The sequence below is a fragment of the Triturus cristatus genome, chromosome 10 (genome assembly GCF_964204655.1).
Source record: "Triturus cristatus chromosome 10, aTriCri1.1, whole genome shotgun sequence".
In the NCBI taxonomy this organism is placed as follows: domain Eukaryota; kingdom Metazoa; phylum Chordata; class Amphibia; order Caudata; family Salamandridae; genus Triturus; species Triturus cristatus.
The window spans coordinates 218,133,860-218,156,511 of NC_140593.1; the positions used below are offsets into that span (position 1 = coordinate 218,133,860).

Here is a 22,652-nt window from a genome sequence, read left to right on the forward strand (position 1 = left end):
TCATGTAGACGTTGAAGAGGGTTGGGCTGAGTGATGATCCTTGTGGTACGCCACAGATGACTTCGGTGGCCTCGGATCTGAACGGGGGGAGGCGGACTCTCTGGGTTCTTCCGGCGAGGAACAAGATGATCCACTCCAGTGCCTTCTCTTGGATTCCGATGTTGCTGAGGCGCTGCACTAGGGTGCGGTGGCAGACAGTGTCGAACACAGCAGAGAGGTCCAGGAGGATGAGGGCCGCTGTTTCCCCGTTGTCGATCAGGGATCTGATGTCGTCGGTTGCTGCGATCAGGGCGGTCTCGGTGCTGTGGTTGGCCCGGAACCCGGACTGCGAGGGGTCGAGGGATCCGTTCGTCTCGAGGAAGGCGGCGAGCTGTCTGTTGACGGTCTTCTCGATGACTTTGGCAGGAAAAGGAAGAAGCGAGATGGGACGGTAGTTCTTGAGGTCAGTGGGGTCCGCTGTTGGTTTCTTCAGGAGGGCGCTAAGCGCGGTGTGCTTCCAGCTTTCCGGGAAGGTGGCGGTGTGGAAGGAGGTGTTGATGATGTCCCGGAGGTGGGGTGCGATGATGGCGTCGGCCATGTTGAAGACGTGGTGGGGGCAGGGGTCGGTGGGGGATCCGGAGTGGATGGTGTTCATCGTGTGGGTGGTGTCTTCGGTGCTGATCGGGGTCCAGTTGCCGAGGGTGGTGGTGGCGGGCGTCGGTTCGGTGGTAGGGTGCGTGGGCTGTGCGTTGAAGCTGTTGTGTATGTCGGCGATCTTGCGGTGGAAGAACGAGGCAAGTGAGTTGCAGAGGTCTTGTGAGGGAGTGATGTCGTTGTTTCCGGCGCTGGGGTTGGAGAACTCTTTGATGATGCTGAAGAGTTCCTTGCTGTCGTGGGCGTTGTTGTCCAGTCGTTCTTTGAGTGCTGTTTTCTTGGTGGCGTGGATCAGCTGATGGTGTTTGCGGGTGGCGTGCTTGAGGGCGGTCCTGTTGTCTGTGGTCTGGTCGAGCCGCCAGGCTTTCTCGAGGGTGCGGCAGTTCTTCGTGGAGTCCTTGAGTTTGTCGGTGAACCAGGGGGTTTTCTTGCTGCCGGGTCTGCTGGGAGGGTTCTTTAGGGGTGCGAGGTCATCGGCGCAGGCGGTCAGCCACTTGGTGAGGTTGCTGGCGGCTTCGTTGGGGTCCGTTGTGCTGGTGGGAGGGTTCTGGCTTAGGGAGGCGGTGAGCTGCTCGGCGGTGATCTTGCTCCGGCGAGGAACCTGTTGCGGGTGGTGGTGGTTCGTAGTTCTTCTGAAGCTGAAGTGGACGCAGCTGTGGTCAGTCCAGTGGAGTCCGGTGGAGTGGCTGAAGGATATGTGCTTGCTGGATGAGAAGACTGGGTCAAGCGTGTGGCCGGCGTAGTGGGTGGGGGTGTTCACCAGTTGCTTGAGTCCAAGGTTGGCGAGGTTGTCCAGAAGGGTGGTGGCGTTTCTGTCATTGTTGTTTTCCAGGTGGAAGTTGAGGTCCCCTAGGAGGATGTAGTCCACGGAGGGAAGGGCGTGCGGGCTGATGAAGTCTGCGAAGTCTTCGCTGAATTGTGTGCGTGGTCCAGGGGGTCTGTAGATGAGGGTGCCTCTGAGGGTGGTCTTGGGGTCAGTGTGTATCTGGAAGTGGAGGTGTTCGGCGGCAGTGAAGGTTTCGTCGGAGTTGGTCAAGATGCGGATGGTGTTCTTGTGTACGATGGAGATGCAGGTTCAGTCCTTCTCACCCAGGCAAGAAGGCAGCAGGTCAGCACAGCCGGGCAGCAGTACCTTCAGAGCAGCACTTCAGTTGAGTGCCAGTCCTTTCAGGAGCACAGCAGTCCTTCCTGGCAGTGTATCCACAGGTCCAGACGTGCACTGAAGTGGTGGTGTCGGACGCCCAGTATTTATAGCCAGTTGTGCCTTTGAAGTGGGGAGAAGCTTCTAGAGGCCTTTGAAGTACCTTCGTGGTCCTGCCTCTAGACTAACTACAGCAGGTATGCAGCCCTTAGTGTGGGTACAGGACACAACCGATAAAAGTGTGAGTAGGGCTGGGCCCAGCTCCTCCCTCCCATCCTGCCAGTGTTGGCCCATCCAGTCACACCCAAGTTCCCCATTTTGTGTGGCTGTCTATGAGGAATACACAAAGCCGAACTGTCACCACACCCAGTCATGTGACCCTGGTGTAGTGCAGGCACCAAATGGAAAAAGAATGACAAATTTCTAAAAGTGGCATTTTTAGAATTGTAATTTAAAATCTGAGTTCATCATAAGTTAGGATGTTAAATTGCGATTCCAGAGACACCATGAATGGGTCACCTGTTCCTATTTGGAAATTACACTTCTAAAATGTAATAAGGTAACTCCAGTGTTATCCTACTATGGGAGAGGTAGGCCTTGCAGTAGTGAAAAATTAATTTGAGTTTTTCACTAGCAGGACATGTAAAACGTAATAGTCCATGTCCAACTTTTTAAATATGTATCACCCTGCCCTCTGGGTTGTGCAGGGCCTAGGGGTGAGTTCTATGCATTAAAAAGGAAAGTTTTGGGCCTAACAAAGGTTTTCACTTTGCCAGGTCGAAATGGCAGTTTAAAACTGCACACACAGGCTCTGGAATGGCAAGCCTGAGACATGTTTAGAGTGTTACTTAAAGTAGGGTGCACAACCAGTGCTGTAGGCCCACTAGTAGTATTTAATTTACAAGCCCTGGGTACCAGTAGTGCCACTTTACTAAGGACTTAGAAGCAAATTAAATATGCCAATTGGATATAAACCAGTGTTGCTTTACGCAGAAGAGGGAGGGGGGTCCAAGGGAAGTTTTAAGACAGGCAAGGATTAGGTCCCCAAACAGTTAATAGCAAACACAAAAAATCCTCAGGTCTAGAATACCAAACTAAACAAGAAAGAGACACTAAAGATTGTCTCAAGGTGATTGTGGGGGAATCCCTTTGTTAGGACAAAATCCCTCACCCACCATAGGTTGCATGCTTCATCATCTGGGATTCTCCTCTTTACGGGAAAGCCGAGCCCCGCCAAGGGCTACGACTCCCTCTCTGAGAGGGAGGGCTCAGGGATGTTTTATTCCTACTCTGTTAGGATATACTAAATCCTGCAAATGAGAAGAAAGAAAACTGGTTGGGTTGAGGGCGCAGCGCAACAAAAAAACAAACTGTGGGGGTTTCCTTACTGCCAGGAATAGCTGAAGGTATATCACATAGCAATGCGAAAACTTGCAGCTATGAATGTTTGGGCTGTGTGGAAAGTCTTGTTATGCTTTCACCACTATCCCACTGTTCATAGCAACAACACTCTTTTTACAGGTACCTGTCACTACACCTTGCATTGAATATTTAAAGCCTGGGTTGTTTGGCAGTTGACCTGCTAATAATACTGACTTAGAAAAGGCAGCTGATGATCAAGGGGTTTTACTATTCTGTCTCTGTGGGTAAATGTAATAGTACTTATTAGCCACAATTCTTATAAGCCGGCATTCCATCAGTTAGAGAATGCATTAAACACTTCCAGAAGATCAAGCATGAATTTTATTGTTACAGGTTCTCTACAGTATGCAAAATAATTAGATCAGACCTAAACCACGTTTCTAAACCATACACCATTAATCCAAGCACACAAATCTGGAAGAAACAAAAGGAAGAAGAAACAATATTTTAGTGCCATCCCTAAAGAACAAAACTCAGGCAAAATAATCTTAGAACAGTCTTTATTGTTGTATAACAAAAACACATTCGGCCTGATTTGCAAAGTCAATCTGAGGCAAACTCTAACTTTACGACTTTTAGTATTCACAGAGGTCATTTACGAGTCTTATATTAATGTCCGCATCCGAGGCGTAATCTCCGGCTTGGGCTGAATGAAGTGTAATCAATGGCCTGGATTGCAATTTTTACAAAAAGGAATATCAGGAACGTGAGATAAATGGTAGAGGAGGTCATGAAAATCAGTTTGGACAGAGAAAAGGGTGTGGGCAGACACTACATCACATCCCAGAAACGTTTGTTCCTTTGCATCATGGTACTTGCAGTCCACAATTTGCGCTCCCCTCAGTGTTGACTGTAGCGTTGCTCCAAACTTTGGTGTTTGGCTTTCAATGTCAAACGGATGGCCCTCAGCTCCACAATGTTGATATGGAGCCAGGCCTCCGTTGGAGACCAGACGCCTCTGCTCTCCACCTTCCCCAGATGGCCATTCCAACCCAGAAGCGATGCACTGGTCACCACTGTCCGCTTTGGGTGGGGAAGGGAGAGGGGTCTGCTGCTGACTCACCACCGAATGTGGTTGGAGATGTCCCCTTAATGTTGGGCCCACCAAGACTTCCAATCCTGCTGCCAGAACCTGCATATGCCACCTGGCATGTTCAACCAGCAGGATTCAGAAGGGAATCAGTCCCAGCTGTCTCAGAGTCGAACTCCCTGACATCCAGGACCAATGCTGAAAGATTAGAACCATATCCTGAATGTCTTGGACTCTCTTTCCCTTTGGAAAGGCACACAACTAAACCATGTCCTGAATTGATCCATTGAAGAGGAGCTTAGGGAAGGGAGTCAGGTGTGCCATCTGCACATTGATTGTGAACCCTAAAGACGACAGGAGGTTCAGCGTCATCGGGAGATGGTTGACAACTGCCAGCAGCGAGATTCATTAGATCCTGCCTCCAATCAGGTGGAGTCAACAACTGTATTAGCACATGGAGTTCCTATCCTGGACATTTGTCAGGCGGCTACATAGGTGTCCCTTCATACGTTCATGAATTCAGGTTCATGCCTTAATCAAACCTTTATGTGGGACCGTTGCTCCCGTCTTCTCAACAACTGCAGATGATCACTAGGCCCTGTGCCAAAGCAAAAGCAGTGCATGCGTGTCTGCCGGGCAGAGATTCTAGTCTACGTTGTCTGTAGCACACCACCTCCCAAAAACAGAAATATCAGTGCTCTGAGAGGGAAGCCAAGTGGCTGCCTGGAGGACTAATCCACTGCTTGTGGAAAGAAAGTGTAAACATTGTGTGGTTCCGTGAATTCTGAACCCATTCAATGAAGGTTGTCGTATCGTGATGATGTTGCTATCAGCGAACCGCGACTGACAAGTGCGGTATGCGTGAGCATTTTCGTCATGCTACACCGATGGATTCACTGTATATTTGACGATCTAGTCTGCACCCTTGGGTTCCATTTTGTGCATAACCGCCATTTTGTGGTTGCCCTCACATAGGCTAATGACTGCAGGATGACTGTGGAATAGCGAGCCTCTAGGGACGCATACACCTTAGCTTGAATTCGTGTTGACTCCTGTTTGACCTGAGTCAACTGACCCTGTTGCCCGAGGCTAAACTTGTTGAGCCAGTACCTTGTTAAGCAGATGGAGATCAAAGAGCAGGACATTATTGATTCTATGGCACACGCACACACCTCTCTATCTTGCTTCTCATCTGTTTCTGCTCCTTCCTTTTATGGCCTTATGGCCTAATTATTGATTTGGGTTGAGGTCTTTTATGATGGGCCCGTCCGGCCTGTTCGAGCAAGAATGCTGGATTTATGCCTTGTCATTGGCGATGGGTTGGATAACTGAAAGTGGGTTTGTCGTTATGTGATGCCTCTGTAAATATCATCCTCTGATTGGTCAAAATTGTGAGTAATTGATGCTAGCCAGGAACGTGGTTTTTGGCATAAAAGACGATGCTCCGCTCTATTATGTTGAGCAGTCTCCTGAGAACATACACCGTGTTGTACTTCTAGGACCTCTGTTACTGGCTGCAGCTAATAAATTTGATCTTTGATGTCAGCAGAAGAATCCCGTGTCTCTGTACTCTAAGACAGGTGAACCCGAAGACTTCGGGCGTGTCCCCTGCGCCGCTGGGATTAAATCCCGGTTTTTCAGTTGAACTGTGAAAGACTGAGCTAAACCATGTTCGAGGGGAAATTTACACCTGAGCCATAATCACGCTTATACCATATATCGAAGGTTTCCTCCTAGACTAAAAGGATGGACAAGGATGACCTAGAGGATAGCGGCGCAGCCCTGCCTAGGATAGTAAATTGTGTTCTGATGATATTAGTGTGTGGTATTCTGTTGTAGTGTGCATTAAAGTACTTTTCTTTCTTGAAATTCAAGCACTTGGTTGGACATTTCATTTACTGCACTGCTGTGTGACTGTTGACCTCTAAGCTCAAGCACCTCTGAGAACCTTGTGACTTCTTGCCATAGCTATAACTCAGAGCCCAGTGTGGAAGGGGTTGTAATTGCCCCAGTTTGCTGATCCATAGTAGGATCGACCCCCACGACATCCGAGGCATATGATTCTACCCCCTTTGGTTGAGGCCCAGTTTCCACTGCTTGCCCCATGGGCATTGGAATGGAATCCGACAAGTTCCTGGAAAATAAAATCCAATGCTCGAGCACGCACCAAACATCGCACTCAGAATTACCAATGTCACAAGTAGCAAGATGCCATAGGAAGGTATCATTAGAACATTGATCGCAAATATGCCTGCCTTACCCCGGTGTGATATCATCTCATGCTCAGATGTGAACGTCTATCAGGGATGACACAAATTAAGCTAACACACGCCCATGTCCACACTTTCTCTAGAACGTTTTGCCACAGCCTCAACCAGTCTGATCCAGTTGCATGATTTGCAGATTGTCCAAGCAGCATTTCACAGCATCTTACTTTGATCCGTTGGACTAGATTGCTGCGTAGTGTGTTCTAGAGGGCAACATAACTAAATAAAGGTCAAATACAAGAGAAGTAATTTACTTAACTGTAGTGTTGTTTCTGTAAACATGCTGCATTCCTCATAATCACATTAACCTTTCTCTGCCAGCCCTGATCTGTAATCTGTTCAAGAAATAATCTAAGATTGCTCCATTAAGAGATGACTTTCAGGATCTCCAATTGTGTCATATTGAATAGTTCAAAGGAAACAAGATAAGATTGATAACTGTGTGTAGAAATAACATTTTATTCATGTGGGCTGTTCTGAGATTTTCAGTCCCTGTTTTTTAATACAGTTGTGTCCTACAAGTTAACAATGATAAGCTGTTACTGAGCACATATGCAGATAATTACTACTATTTATGACTGACAAATATTTAGCTTTTCAGTCACTGTGTTTTTATACATTGGTGTCTTATGCTTGGTCCAAGCTATTAACAATTTTAGCATTTGTCAAAATTAATTTATTCGGTTCTAGTTTAGATTGCATTTTGCATATATATGATTATTAAAAAGGAAATTGAAGTGGTATCGTGTTTTAAAGTATGTTATTGTACATTTACAACAGTTTCTTCTTTTAGGCAGTGAAGTTGTTGAAGCCAGGTGGTACACTGGTGTACAGCACATGCACTATAACACTTGCTGAAAATGAGGACCAAGTTGCCTGGGCCCTTTCTAATTTTCCATGCCTTCAACTTCAGTCGCAGGTGAGAACAGGGGGTAGAATGATGGTACCTCTACAGCTTGTTTAACCCAGTTGCTTTTAGAGAATTTTAGAGTTCACCTTTTGAAAAACCTTCTGAAGGATTAACATAGTTGTTGGTCTCCTAATAAGTTGTAATTACTGCTTTTTAGGGGAGAGTGTTTTACACAGGGATGTAAATTTGAAATGGATTCTTGTTAGAAATGCCTTGTCATGTTTTTGCAATTTGGTGGCACCTAGTCTACTGCTGGGAATTTTCAGTTGGGTTTTGGAAGATAAGCAAGTTAGTATTTAGGAAGCCAAAATATGTTTGTATGCACCAGTGTGTTAAATTGTAATATTTAGTAGGAGACAATATGATATCTTCGTTACATAAGGCACCCACAGCGAGAGGTAACTGGTATTTACCAAGAGGTGCCAGAAAGAGAGCAAGAAAATTCCCAGTACATAGTCACTTTTAGAAAGCAATATTACAGAACATTGAGACCCAAATGCCCTTGAAACTGAGCCCCATTTAACCCAATCCCTCCGTTCTATCGTACCCTCAGGAACTGACTGAAAGCTAGTAAGCCATAGTCCAATGAGCGAAACAAATGACTAAAATCTTAACTCGAACAAAACTTCACACTAATTGTGTGGAAAACTCATCAGCACATACAAAGCTCACTCCAATGACTTAGACCGTTAGATCTACTTTTCACCAAACTTTCCCCCATCTCACTCCTCCAGCAAATGTAACATGAATCAAGTCATGACTGAGACATCTAAATCATGCAGTGTATCAGTAGAACGAAACGGACAACCACTATCCCTCATGGATCATCACACAACATGGCAAAATAAATACACTCAATGCTCTGCACTTTGATGTGTCTAATGTGCTGAATTGTTGAAAGCCAAAACCTTTGGATAAATCTTCCTTCCATCTAGAGTAGTGTCGTTCTTCTTCTAAAAATCTCTTACATCCATTTTCAATATAGTGAATGTCTTGTTCACACAAGTTATTTTCTCTGCGTCATCGTCAAGGGCAACAGCAACACATGCCTCTTTTTATATTAGTCTCAAGCCTTCAGCAATTGTCAGTCACTGTTGAATTTCCTCTCAGTGCACATTGTCAACAGAGTGGTATAATAATTTGCCTGCTAGCAGCAAGCATCAACATGTCTAGGTGGAAAGCTCCACAGCCCATTAGTTGCAATGATAAGTGCTGTACCCACTAAGGATTCTTTCTGTATCCTTAAATCTTCAGATTATGCATTGAGTCTCTGTGACAACTCCTGAACATTTGTGGCATAAAAATGTACCAACACACAGATGCAATATAACTACACCTAAAAATCTTTAGAACCAGCCATAAGCGACACAGACCATGCCTCATCCTTGTATGGGTTTACATCTGGTGCCCATATAAAAGCGAGCCACATCAAGAAAGAAGTCATACTCCTTGCCAGTAAGGCAAGTGCAAACAAATCTAGGTCCGAGAACAGTTACCCCATATATGACCCTGCGTATATTTGTGTCTCCAATTATGCCAAAAGCTGAGTTGATCATTGACTTCATCTACGTCAAGGCCTACTTAATTTATCCAGACTTGCCTATGCAGTGTCTGTCTTCAACTGAATCCTACCAAGAATTCATTCTCCTCATTAACCTGGCCAAGCAAGTCCAGATCAATCACTGTCATTATAATAGGAAGTTTCTCTATCCAACTAGCACCAAAGCAAAATCGCTAGGCTTTATCAAGGACCTGTCCCCCAAGGTCCACATCACCAAGAATACACAGACTGCCTTATAACGACCATCATTCATCTGAAAAAATAAACCATATCTCTGCAAGCATCTCCAATACCCACCTAATGACTAGTGTCATGTTTTCTGCCACTTGACACTCTTCAAAAGCCGATTGACATATCATCATTTCGCCCCGACTTTGCAGAAGCTTTAAAGACAACTACCTTTAAAGACAACGACCAACTAGCATCAGCTTCAAACCCTACTGAATCACCTGTTAGGTAATAAGAACCAATACTCAACCCTTTCTGGCTCAGAAACTCAATATCAAAGAATCATGACACAAGAGCGACCCTAGACCCTGATTTCAGGTCAGGCCGCTCCCCCACCGCGCTAGCTCACCCTGCTAGTGTCGTGTCCATTGCCCCGCTACTGGCGTGAGTTTGAGGCCCTCCTCCACCCGCAGGCTCCCGCCTGCGCCTCATCCCTGGTGGCCCAGTGGTGGGCTTGTAAGTATCCTTGTCTGCCCCTGACTGTGTGTCTGTTTGTGCTCCGTGCGTTTTTTTTAGTTTCTTCCACTTGTTCTCGTTTTTATTCCTTTTTGTTGTTACTGTTGCTAACTGTACCCGTCCGCTTGTTCCTCCACACCCCCCTCCCGCCGCCCCGCGTTTACCGCCGCTGCCTCCCCTGCGGCCCCGCCCCCCTGTGTCCCGATTTGTCCCGCTCCCAGCTGCTCCTCCCTCGTCCCCCCTCATAATGCAGGCCGCTGCGCGGTCGCGCCGCTGGCGCACCGGAGGCAAGCCCGTCTGCGCCGGACCCGCGCCCAGCGCCAGAACCCCTGGACCCCACGAACGCCACTACGCCAGACACTGCTACGACGCCACCACCCTCCATGCACTCAATACCGGCCGAAACCACAGCTGCTTCCAGGCCACCCCAAAGCGCACCCACGAACATTTCTCCTGCCGCAGCTGCAGCTTCACCTGCGACAGAGCCATCAAAACTCCAAAGACCAGACCCAACCACCTCCGCTGCATACTCCTCAACACCCGCTCCGCACGCAGACATGCCATCGAGCTCTGGGACCTGCTCGACACCGCTGCCCCCGACGTGGCCTTCCTGACCGAGACCTGGTGGAACGACTCCTCGGCACCCGACATCGCAATAGCCATCCCTGACGGCTACAAGATCACCCGCAGAGACCGCACCAATGGAATCAGAGGAGGAATAGCCATCGTCCACAAGTCCACCCTCAAGGTCTCCACCCACGCAGAGGACACCCTCAAGACCGCCGAACACCTGCACTTCCAAATCCACACCGACCCAAACACCACCCTCAGAGGAACGCTCATCAACAGACCCCCGGGACCCAGGGTGCCGTTCAGCGACTCCATCGCCGACCTCGCCAGCACCCATGCACTCGCCTCCATGGACTACATCCTCCTCGGGGACCTGAACTTCCACCTCGAGAACAACAACAATGCCAACTCTACCACCCTGATTGACAACCTGGCAAACCTCGGCCCCAGACAGCTCGTTACCACACCCACCCACACCGCCGGCGACACGCTGGACTGCATCTTCTCCACAGGCACCCACGTCGCCTTCGACCACACCACCGAACTCCACTGGACCGACCACTGCTGCATTCACTTCACCATCAAGAAGCCAACCACGCACCACCGCACCCAACAACTCCCACGTTGCTGCTGGAGCAAAGTCACCAAAGACCAACTGACCTCCACCCTCGCCCAGAACCAACCTGCGGCCTCCACTAACCTAGACACAGCAGCCTGCAACCTCAGACAGTGGATTGAAGACTGCGCGAACACCCTCGCACCACTCAGGAAACCCCCATCAACCACACCAGCAAGAAAGCCACCTGGTTCACCGACGAGCTACAGACCTCCAAACGCACCTGCCGGAAACTGGAGAAGAAATGGCTCCACGATCGCACACCTGACAGCCACGCAGCCCACAAGGACGCCACTCGTAGACACCACCACCTCATCAGAATGGCCAAAAGATCCTCTTTCAAAAACAGACTGGACAACAACGCACACAGTAGCAAAGAGCTCTTCAGCATCGTGAAGGAACTCTCCAACCCCAACGACGTCCCGCCTTCACAAGAACTGTGCAACGCTCTGGCAACCTGCTTCCACCAGAAGATAGCAGACATCCACAACAGCTTCAACATCCCGATCAACCCAACTCCTCCAGACTCCTCCCCCACGAACACCACCTGGACCAACCACCTGACCTCCTGGACCAACGTCAACGATGAAGAAACACGCAAAGTCATGAACTCCATCCACTCTGGATCACTGTCAGATCCTTGCCCTCACCACGTGTTCAACAAAGCCGACGCAACCATCGCACCCCAACTACGGAAGCTCATCAACGCATCCTTCGAGACAGCCACATTCCCGGACAGCTGGAAGCACGCCAAAATCAACGCCCTCCTCAAGAAGCCCAAGGCGGACCCCAAGAACCTCAAGAACTTCCGACCCATCTCCCTCCTCCCGTTCCCGACGAAGGTCATCGAGAAAATAGTCAACGTGCAACTAACCCGCCACCTCGAAGACAACAACATCCTGGACCCGTCCCAGTCCGGGTTCAGACGAAACCACAGCACTGAAACAGCCCTCATCGCCGCCACAGATGACATCCGGCGACAACTCGACAACGGCGAAACTTCAGCCCTCATCCTCCTGGACCTTTCGGCCGCCGTCGACACGGTCTGCCATCGCACCCTAAAAACACGCCTGCAAGAAGCCGGGATCCATGAGAAAGCCCTCAGCTGGACCACATCCTTCCTCTTCGGCAGAACCCAGAGAGTCCGACTCCCACCCTTCCTATCCGAAGCCACCAACATCATCTGCGGCGTACCCCAGGGATCATCACTCAGCCCGACACTGTTCAACATCTACATGGCCCCCCTCGCACAAGTAGCCCGTCAGCACAACCTCAACATCATCTCCTACACCGACGACACCCAGCTCATCCTCTCCCTCACCAAGGACCAGCACACCGCCAAAACGAACCTCCACGAGGGAATGAAGGCCGTCGCCGAATGGATGCAGAGCAGCCGTCTGAAACTTAACTCGGACAAGACGGAGGTCCTCATCCTCGGATCCACCCCCTCGGCCTGGGACAACTCGTGGTGGCCTACAACGCTGGGAACGGCACCCACACCTACCGACCGCGCACGCAACCTCTGATTCGTCCTCGACTCTTCCTTCTCCATGTCGAAGCACAACAACGCCGTCTCCTCCTCCTGCTACAAAACCCTCCGCATGCTCCGCAGGATCTACAAGTGGATCCCGTCTGAAACAAGGAGAACTGTTACACAGGCCCTCGTCAGCAGCAGGCTGGACTATGGCAACGCACTCTACGCAGGAATCCCAGCCAAACACCTGCATCGACTACAACGCATCCAAAACACCTCCGCACGTCTGATCCTCGACGTACCCCGACGCAGCCACATCACCCCCCACCTGGAAGACCTGCACTTGCTCCCCGTCGACAAGAGGATCACCTTCAAACTCCTCACCCACGCACACAAAGCACTCCACAACACCGGACCAGCCTACCTGAACGACAGACTCAACTTCTACACCCCCACCCGCCAGCTCCGCTCAGCAAACCTCGCCCTTGCGGCCGTCCCCCGCATCCAACGAAAGACCACCGGCGGCAGATCATTCTCCTTCCTCGCCGCCAAGACCTGGAACACCCTCCCCACCTACCTACGGCAGACCCAGGACCTGCTCACCTTCAGAAGACATCTCAAGACCTGGCTCTTCGAGCAGTAGCGGTTTCCCCCCTCCCTTCAGCGCCTTGAGACCGTCACAGGTAAGTAGTGCGCTTTACAAATTCCTTGATTGATTGATTGAATACGGAAAGCCACAGTATCATCAGACTAGAAGTATACACAAAATATTAAGAAACCAGTTCAAAGAAAATTCCCTCTTACACCAGGCTTGCTGCATCACTTTTCTATTTTAGAAAGGAATTGGAAACACATCTTCTTCTCTATCAGTAAAGACCGTCTCGTTATCTGGAACCATCAAGAAGAGCGCCATCACACCGATGTACACAATGCAGAATGATCCCTTCCCCTCTCATTTTTACATCACCTTGTTGTTCAAAGTCCCTGATTGCTGCTTACGACTCTGCTAAAAATTGCATCTCCATGGCACTTAGTAGTGTGGAACAGCGTAATGTAAGAAATCCCATCTTTCCCATTAACGTTTCGCTTTGGATAGTCTAGTTTTTGACCACCCTGTGGTGTGGGGTCTGCTACACCGGCCTCAGCCCTACATGTTCTCTAAAATAATATTTACACCTCTCCTAGTGCTGCTCTTGTCAAAACTGGTCTGAAACCTTGACTAGTCATTAAGCTTGATAGTGGAAGAATAACATTTTGCCAGCCAACTACACCGTAATCTGGCTGTAGGATTGTACCAGACCCCTGTATGGTTTTACCTGTATTTGGATAATGATGATGGGTAGAATATAGCTTGGGACTGAAAGGATTTCAGCTTCTCTGAGCTCCGCTACTGATGAAACGTCAATTAACCATTGATAGCAGACATTAAAATACCTTGAATGTTGAACCTGCATATGTAAAAAATTATTTGTTTCTCATAATCAAAAGTGAAGTTAGGAAAGGATCAAGTTGTATACATTTTTATAGTCGATGCTTAAATAAAGTTTAAAGGCAAAACTCAGATTGAGGGAAAGAAAACACTAAATGTGTAAGAGAACGGCAGGGATCAGGACTTTTTGTTGATGTCAATAGAATTCCATCAGCACAAGTAGACATTTCTGGTCTCTCCAGGGACACGACAGAAAGATGCATATTAGCCACTGATATCTGCGTGTAATAGGAGACTGCTGGATGTTGTGGATTGAGGGGGGTTCCTGTCAAATTTGTTCTGCACATCATTTGGTTTATCGTTCAGAGATAATGCTTGCTCCGCAAGTTAGATCTCTACGATCTTCGTATAAATAGAATATGGCTCATGAGGTTTTGTTGATGAAAAGTGAAATCTTGCAGGATTTTGATTGGCTCACTGAAATGTAAACCTGCATGTGGGACACATCAGGGACATCTTCAAAAGCATATTTCAATTCTGTTTTAACCTCGCCCTTAGGCATGGCCAATATGGCCGTGTACACCTTATCCCTTAAGGAGAGGGAAGAATCTCATGAGGAGCAAAATCGAGAGCTATCTTGATGCCTCCCTGAATCATCTCTGCCTGACAGAGGACTTTGCACTGGGGCAAATAAAGACTGCCTGACTGACTCATGTTCAGTGGAGTCTCAGGTCTGTAGTGATGTCCACAGTCAGCTGTCAGGGCCCATCATCTAAGTACTGAATGTGCCAGAAAGCTGCTAGAATCATACAGCCTACAGGAAAATAATTACATTTTCTCCATTGGTGGATGACTGAAAGCAGGTCTTCAAGAGTTATTAGAAACCAGTAATTGAGAACTAATTCTCCCAATGGGTTACTGCTGGTTGCTGTTTTTACCACTAGCCAGAAAACCTGATCATTTTGCAGCCTAAGTTCGGTGGACTTTGGTGATGACCTGCCCAAGAAATATTCAAATTGCTTGAGTATGGAAATGCCTTGTCCCTCTGGTAGAAAATGCATCTATAATAGCATTGGTAAGAACAGATTCTACAAACCCATGTCATATAAAGCCTCCTAGTTTAGTTCTGCTGGACTAGATCAACTGTCTGCTTAACGTTTTAGCTGGCCTTTTACCTTTTTAATTAGATGGTATACATTTGCAGGTCAGCCAAACTTAGTCATTCCCACTAAGAGTGTTTTTTTTTAATTCACAATCCACATGTTCCCTTGGAGACCATCATGACTTCAAAATAGAATGGTAGCTGATAAAAATTCAAGCAGAAGGCAACAAAATCAGTCATGGAATCAGTTCACAAAACTGAAATCTGTGGAAAATTATAAAAGATGAAGGGTTCTGAGTTTTGCTTAGTTTAAAGTGTAAGTTGTTCCATAACGTAACTGCTACATGTCTGATTGACCTTACCCCAGAACAAGCTATCCTCACTCGAAGGGCATATAAAAGTAAGGCGGAGAAAGGATCTTCCGGAAGAAGGTTTACCAAATTTTCCGTTCAGAAAGGCATATCAAGTTATTTACATAGTTGTCAGCCTTAAAATGTACATGCTATTTCCCTGGAAGCCAGTATCTTGCTAGGGACACACATTTTTCTCAAATTGGCCCTTTCCTGATGGCAAAGTTTTGAATTTGCTGGAATTTGACGTTGGTGCTTTCAGGAAGGCCAGGGTAAATGTAGCTACAAGAGGCTTTCTACAAGAGTCCGCCGTCGAGATGACTTTGGCATGCCTAAATTTAGATCTCAATTTAGATATGATTTTCCCAGCTAATACGGAGTATAAAAGCAGACCCCATTGACCTTCATCTTGAAAATCTTGAAAAAGAGATCCTCCAGTAAAATACCAGTGGATCTAACCTTACAGAGGATGTAAAGGAGTCCACTTGAAATGCTGGCAGATGTCTCTTTTTACCAATAAGTAGCAGCTTGGATTTGCTGCCATTCAGTTTTAAGAAATTTACACTCACCCATTTTGAATGGCACAAAGACTTTCTTGGAGGTTGGAAAGAGATTATGGACCATTTTAATCACGATGCACAACCAGCTTGGTGCCATCTTCATAATTCATAGCAGAGCACCCATTAGTTCTAATGAATAGTGCTAGAGGTATCATGCATTCTTTTGAACAGTATTAGAGAAAGTAAGGATCCCATAGTGACCATAAAATGTACTGCAAGAACACAACACCTAGGGAGGCCCTCCATTCTAGTGACTGTTTAATACAAAAACAGGAAGCAGCACAGCAAATAATCATAAGACAATTGTGATTTGAACTGAGTAGAGCTCTCACTAGAAAAGGGTAAGTTGGAGACGAATGCTAAAATAGAAGAAATGTAGTACAGGATCTTCTCCTGGAGGAAGTGCAAGACATAGTTTAGAAGAAGGTATCATTAATAAATACAATAGTGAGTTCATTATTTAAATCCTGCTTGTAGTTGCCAACACTGAAAACAATGTTACACATTGCAGAAATGTGCAAATGTACTTCCCTAAATAAAATGGCTTCTGGGCCTACTAGAGCCATGGAACTAACCAAGCATCTAAGATATGGTACTCTCTGCCACCGGATGTTTGCCTAATTTCATCTACCGCTTCCTTAAAAAAAGACGCATTTCTGATGAACAAGTTTTTACCCTAAGCTATCACCTCTGTGTTTATTGATTGGAACCATACCTGTGACTCTTTTAAGATGCCTGACATTCCCTTTGCTGACTACCTTTGAGAACAAGTGAAGTAATTTATGTATTCTCAAGGCATTTTACTTTCATATAGGTGACCATGTTAGTTGTTCAACTATACCGTACCTTTCCCCCATGTAAAGCGCTCTGATACCCACTAGGGTCATGTTCACGCTATACAAAACTTTATAAATAAATAAGCATAACTAGAGCTAAAGGACACTTCAGATCAATAAGCAACACCTATATTTTATTATAAAATATATTGGATCACGCATTGATATGCAGATTTATATATATATATATATATATATATAAAAAAGATACCATTGAAATACATAATAATTTAGGATTATGATTTTACAGGTGGCTGACCAAAAAGGTGGTAACATTGAAGATTGTCAGTGTTCTCCTCCAGGGAGAAAAGACACCGGCAACCACACCCACAGTAATGACCTGCTTAAGCGTGGTTGCTAGGACAATGTGATATACTATGTCAAGCACGTGAGAAAACCAGCAGGATCACACCCCCTCATCAAGTATGTTTAAAACAAAACATCCATTGCCACAGCCAACACAGTCTCCATACATCATACTGGAAAAAACCACTGCTGCCCAGAATCCAGGAGTTTCGAGTGCTTCTGGTAGGATGAGAGCTGCCTGGCAACATTTATTTCCAGGTATTTGCGTAGGAATGGGAAGAGAGTGGTGGGACAGTAATTGCAATATTTAGTGTTTTCTTTCTTAGATGGGGGTTCATCATGCCCATCTTTGTGGGGGCGAGACCCCATGGTCAGGGAGCAATTAAAATTGTCAGTGATATAAAACATCTTCACATGTTTCAGCAACTAAAAGTTTGGCACTAGAGAGATGTGATCTGGAGACACCCAACTTCACTTTGTGCACTGTTCTGTTACCTCCTGCAGGGAGGTTGCACATAAAAAAGACCACCTGTAGCCAGAAAGTATGTGGTAATCTACAATGGACAGCATGACAAATGCTGTTTGGGACTCTGATAGTAAAGATTTTATTGGAAATTTAGAAGTTCTAAACTTTGCCACCTCATGACAAAAGTCAGGTGATAGTAATTTCTTTTACAGCTAGAGGACTGTAGGATGTCTTTATTCAACCACCGAGAACAGCTGACCAGAACAGTCATCAGTTACAGTGATGGAAGTGCTGGGGTAATGTAATTTAGCACAAAAAAGGATGTTTTAAGCTTGTAGGCATTGCTTGTATCGGATACATTCCTCAATGGAGTAGGAAGTGACTTCTTCAGCGGATTAGTAAACACTGCATTATGAGGCTAAGTGTGTTTGGCCACACTCTGCCCTGTATGTTTTCAGGATTTGTAGCATTTCCTGATGACTTCTATTAAGCAACTTCTCTAAGTTCTAGTGGGGGTGACCAAAGTTCTGGTAATACAATTTGGACCACTTATCCATCCAATTATTTGAATTGTTGTAAAAATGAATTAGATATTACTTTCTATATAGAGGATTGGGTTGGAACCGCTATTTTCTTTTTTTCAAGACTATATTGATGTTTGAAGTGTGGTTACATGAGACCGGCAGTGCATATCCTTGAACTGCATCTTTTCAAACTGGGCCGTTCTAATAAAGAGAATGACTGACTACCCTTATGTCTTGGCCCAGGGGTGTTGGGGGTCAGCAAATATTGGCCCCATTTATTTCCTCCCTGTTGTCTAGTAGGCCTTCTGCTCCTGTTGAGTTGTTCAGATGGGTAGATTGGGGGTGCACACCCTAATCCTTAAAGACTGTCTGGGACTTGGGGTGGTACGGTAACCCTGATGCAGGATGTGCCGGCTCCACTCTATTCCTTTTAAAAAAAACATCTTTCCCTTGGCCCAAAGCAGGGTTTTATTCTCCCCACCCCTTCCCAAATTGGGCCGATTGGGTATAACAACCCCCCCCATTCCCCCAAGTCTGCCCTCAGCTGGGGTCATGGGACAGTGGGAGCCTGATGCACGGACAGAGCCAGTCCTTGCTCAGGATTGGATGGCTTTTGTCTCGGTCTCTTGTCTTGCTCCTATTTTTTCCTTCCTCCCTTTCTGTGTTTGACCTGCTCACAGGAGTGGTTTATTTTGCTGATAGATCACCACTCCCAGGTGCTTCCATGCTCTGATTGTCATAAAATAAGCTTTAGGGTGCAGGTAAATGTTTTACCTTAAGACTCATCATAGTGAAATCCATATGGTATGAGCATCACTGTTTGCTTGGATGTGACCTCCTTGTCCAGTGGGTTGTGATGTCCCAGATGGGCTTCACGGTATGAGGGGGAAGTCACGTCCATATCATTCAAGGTTTAAGTCATTGATTCTCATGTCTACTGTATAGATTCACAATCCACTGTGATGGCTCATACAAAAAAAGACTTGCAGCCTTAATTATACTTTTTGGTATAAATATTGAAATCTAAGACTCATTTTATTTTACAGTTTTATTTATTGCAGCTGCTACCAGTTCATTACTTTACTCTTTAACAACTAAGCAGAGAAAATATTGTTATGGTCTAACAATGGCATACCAGAGGATAGAATTTGGGAATAGGAATGGAGGTGAGGAGTATAAGGGGGCGAGATAAGCAGCTTTTCAGCAGACCAGAATTAACGAAGTGTTACATTTAACTGTTTAGTGAAAAGGAGAGTTTTCAAGCTGTCTTGGAAGTGAAGTAGGTCCGGCTGTTGTCTTAGATTTGTTTTTGGAGAGGTCCATAAGCTTGTTGCTGCTGCTGTGAAAGTTCTATTTTGTGCCCTTTTTGTGTTGCATCTGAAACGTTTTAGTAAAAGACAATTCTTTCTTCTCGAAATTCTGAGTCCTCCATCGTCTGAGGATGTTCGAGCAGGTGGCGGACTCTGACCTATGGCTTTGGAGCTGAGAGATCGTACTTGGAATTGTATTCTGGCTGATGGGTGCAACTTGAGGTGTTGTGGACCAAATGTCTTTGTTTCAATGACTAGTCTTGCTGGCTCATGAAAAACTGGGTACATGGCGGCCAGTGGAGGCCCCCGGCTAGGATTGCGTTGTCTAAGTCAATTCTGAAGATGATCATAGCATGTGCTCCAGTTTTTAGCTGATTGTGTGAGAAAATGTTCAAGTTGCCCATAAGAAATAAACAGACTTGTGTGACATTGCAGTGTCGGGTGGTTCTAAATTTAGACATCATGTAACCCTGATCAAGTTTCATGCTGTTTTTTTTTTTTTTGCGGTCTTTACCAACCATGTTCTGTGCTCTTCTGTTCTGGACAGGAGCCACACATCGGAGGAGAAGGCATGAAAGGGGCTGGATTGTCAGATGACCAGTTGCAGCTGCTACAGAGGTTTCACCCATCAGGCGCATCTTTACAGGAAGCGGGCAGCCATTCTCTCAGTTCTTCCACCACAGTCACAGAGGACTTGGATTGCTTAGTGAATAGGGACAGTATAGGATTTTTTATTGCCAAATTCATAAAAAGGTGAGGACTGTCGTCGTTCTTTTGCAAGATTAAAATTGTCACCTCTCTGAAGGAAGTTCGGAATCTTTCAAGCAGCCGTAATTGCTGCCGTGGAGTTGTCAAGACAACAGAACAGCGACACGGTTGTCATAGCAGCAGACAGTCTGCCAGTTGTTTAACTTGTATCAAGAGACCACAGGTTAAGGAACATCATGATGCAGGTGTGGGGTCTTGGTTGATGAAACTCGCCGTTTTGCAGAGCACATAAATAAAACAATAATTTAGCCCTTGGTTTCAGAGCCCGGAAATAAACATGTGACTGCGTTCTTGCTCCATTTCATTTAAACGTTCCTTCGCACTTTCTTCACATTTAACACACATTTCATGCTTCAGTGTTTTACTTTTGCATAATTCTAGAAAAGTTATTCTTGCAATTATTTTTTTAAGTAATCCTCTCAAGCAGCAAAAATGTGATTTTACTTTCTTAATGCTGATGAGGTCTGCGTACAAATATGTTTCCACTGTCCTGGCATCTGCTGCCACAGTCTTTCTCGTACTGAGTTATCTGAACTCGCCACCAACAGAAAGCACAGCTTGCAATTATGGCGTCTTTTTCAATTTTTTATCAAATTCCTTCTACTTTATACAGCACCACCAGTGGGACATATCTGTGTGCGATGCCGTGTGGTTTGGGGATGGTAAGCACTGCTGCTCGTTTAACAGGATTGGGCCACTTGCAGCCTACTGTTTGTGGAGCTTAGCGGTGGCCTGCTATGATAGTGACACTCCCAGCAGATGATGACGATGAATGGGACTCCATTCCACAGTCCGCACAGGAGCAAGTCTGGCAGGGCTTTTTGGCCCAGCTCAACCCCCTCCCCCCCGAGCGGAATCTGGCACCTGCTACTTAATTTCAAACGTCCATTCTAAGGGGCATGCAAGAACAATGTAGAGAGAAGAAAAACCAACACACAGCTACAGCACGCGGGCAATGAGGAAGACATGTAGAGAGCAAGAAACAGGTAAAGAACGAGTGAGAGGAGGACAAGGAAATAAGGCTGCTAGAGAGAGAGGTAAAGCAGGAAAAGGAGAATTTCAGGGACAAACAGCAAGTGGGAGAAAGAGAGGAAATTAGAGTGAGGGAAACAGATTTGTTGTTGGACCTGTGGAGGCTGTCATCAGCTGTTAATGGGAATGGGGTTGTCGTTTTTTGCAGTTGCTGTACATATGGAGGATTTCATTACAGCTTTTGTTGTGATTACCTGGGCATGTGTAGACAGGCTATACGTATTACTGAATGGCAGCATTCTATCGGGCTGGGTGTCCTGGCGCTGATCTTAAAACATTCTAGCCAAACTGGTTAGTTGTCAGCTTTTTCTTGAAGACAGCCAATGAGAAAGAGACGGATATTCACTGGTAGTGATCAAATTCCAGATGACAGGATATGCTGGACATGTGGGCGATATTACTGGGAATGTGGAGGGTTTCTGCACCTTACTTGGTATGTCAGAGCTGGCCATGCCTATCACTGGACAGGTCTATGTGCATGGTGGCTGAACATTGATGTTGTGCAGCATGAATCCTTTTCTGGATCCACAACTGTTTAACGCCAGAGGCCACAAGCGATGACAACAGTCGAGATGCGGACCCGTCTCAGTACCGGCGGGGACCTGTCAGACCAGGAACACGTGGCTGGAGAATGCACGAGGGTTAGGCAGCAGGGGAGATGGAGTATACCCCCTTTCATTAGTTGAGCACCAGCAATGTGGGCCATTGAATGAGACACTTGTGTATAATAGTGTTATAATGTATTTTGCAAATGCTCTATCGTGATCCCATTGTTATGAGGTCACAGAAAATTCAGAATCGGCACAAATGGCAAGGAGCATATAATTATATAATCAATTTTGGTCTATTTACAGCAATATAACACTTTTGAAAGATATATTCTATCAATAAATCTTGAGGATTACATATCCAATCATATTCATCAGGAGTCCTGTGAGTAAGTTTCAATCCACTTTATTGAAGCTATATTCATTGTAACAATACCACCTCAGCCCAGCCAATGCGTTTCGTCCTTGCGGACTTCATAAGGGTTGGGTTATTAGTGGAATCCTATTGTAGCACCAAAAATAAAGAAATGTCTGATAAGCACCATATCCAGTGATGTATCAAAATAATAAGTTGTAAGGTGGTGTAAATCCCCTTGTGCATTCAAGTCACCTTCCCATAATGAGAATAAGAGCGCATGTGTATATACCCCCTTTAAATTCTGCTCCCACAAACCTGCCACAAGCAGTGTGCACAGAAGGATCCGTATGAGTTTTGAAATCTTAGCCTTCCAAAGGTCCATAGTGCCAAGGCATACACAAAACTTCAGCACAAATCGCTCTGGGTGCGGCGGAGATAATGCCTAGGACACAACGCCATGGCCCATGTATGGAAAAAGCAACCTTTCCTGAATGAGTTGGGTCTGTCCAGCGACATGGAAAAGGAAAGCATAGAGGGCAGTGAACTGGCACAGGAAGGATTGTATGATGTCAAGGAAAATGTCATTGATGTCAAAACAATGAAGGCCGTGTGGAAAGTTGTAAAGCAATCTGAACGTAGGAAGTGGCAAAAGATAACAAAGCATCTTAAAGGCTTGGGCTCAAAACCCTTTAAGATTGCCTTGACATTAAAACAGTCTAAGGATAGTAAAAACAGTGAAACGCACAAGGAATAAT

General features: G+C 46.1%; 1 protein-coding gene across 2 annotated transcripts in view; it reads left to right on the plus strand.

Annotated features, from left to right (window-relative positions):
- NSUN6 (NOP2/Sun RNA methyltransferase 6) overlaps positions 1 to 20,247 on the plus strand; it is a 125,726-nt gene extending 105,479 nt beyond the window's left edge. For both annotated transcript variants that reach the window (XM_085630830.1, XM_085630829.1), the window contains 2 exons: positions 7,287 to 7,412; positions 19,739 to 20,247. In XM_085630830.1, coding sequence (XP_085486956.1) covers positions 7,287 to 7,412; positions 19,739 to 19,948 — 336 coding nt within the window. In that variant the 3' untranslated portion in view covers positions 19,949 to 20,247. The remainder of the gene's footprint in view (positions 1 to 7,286; positions 7,413 to 19,738) is intronic.
- The last annotated feature ends 2,405 nt before the right edge of the window (positions 20,248 to 22,652 follow it).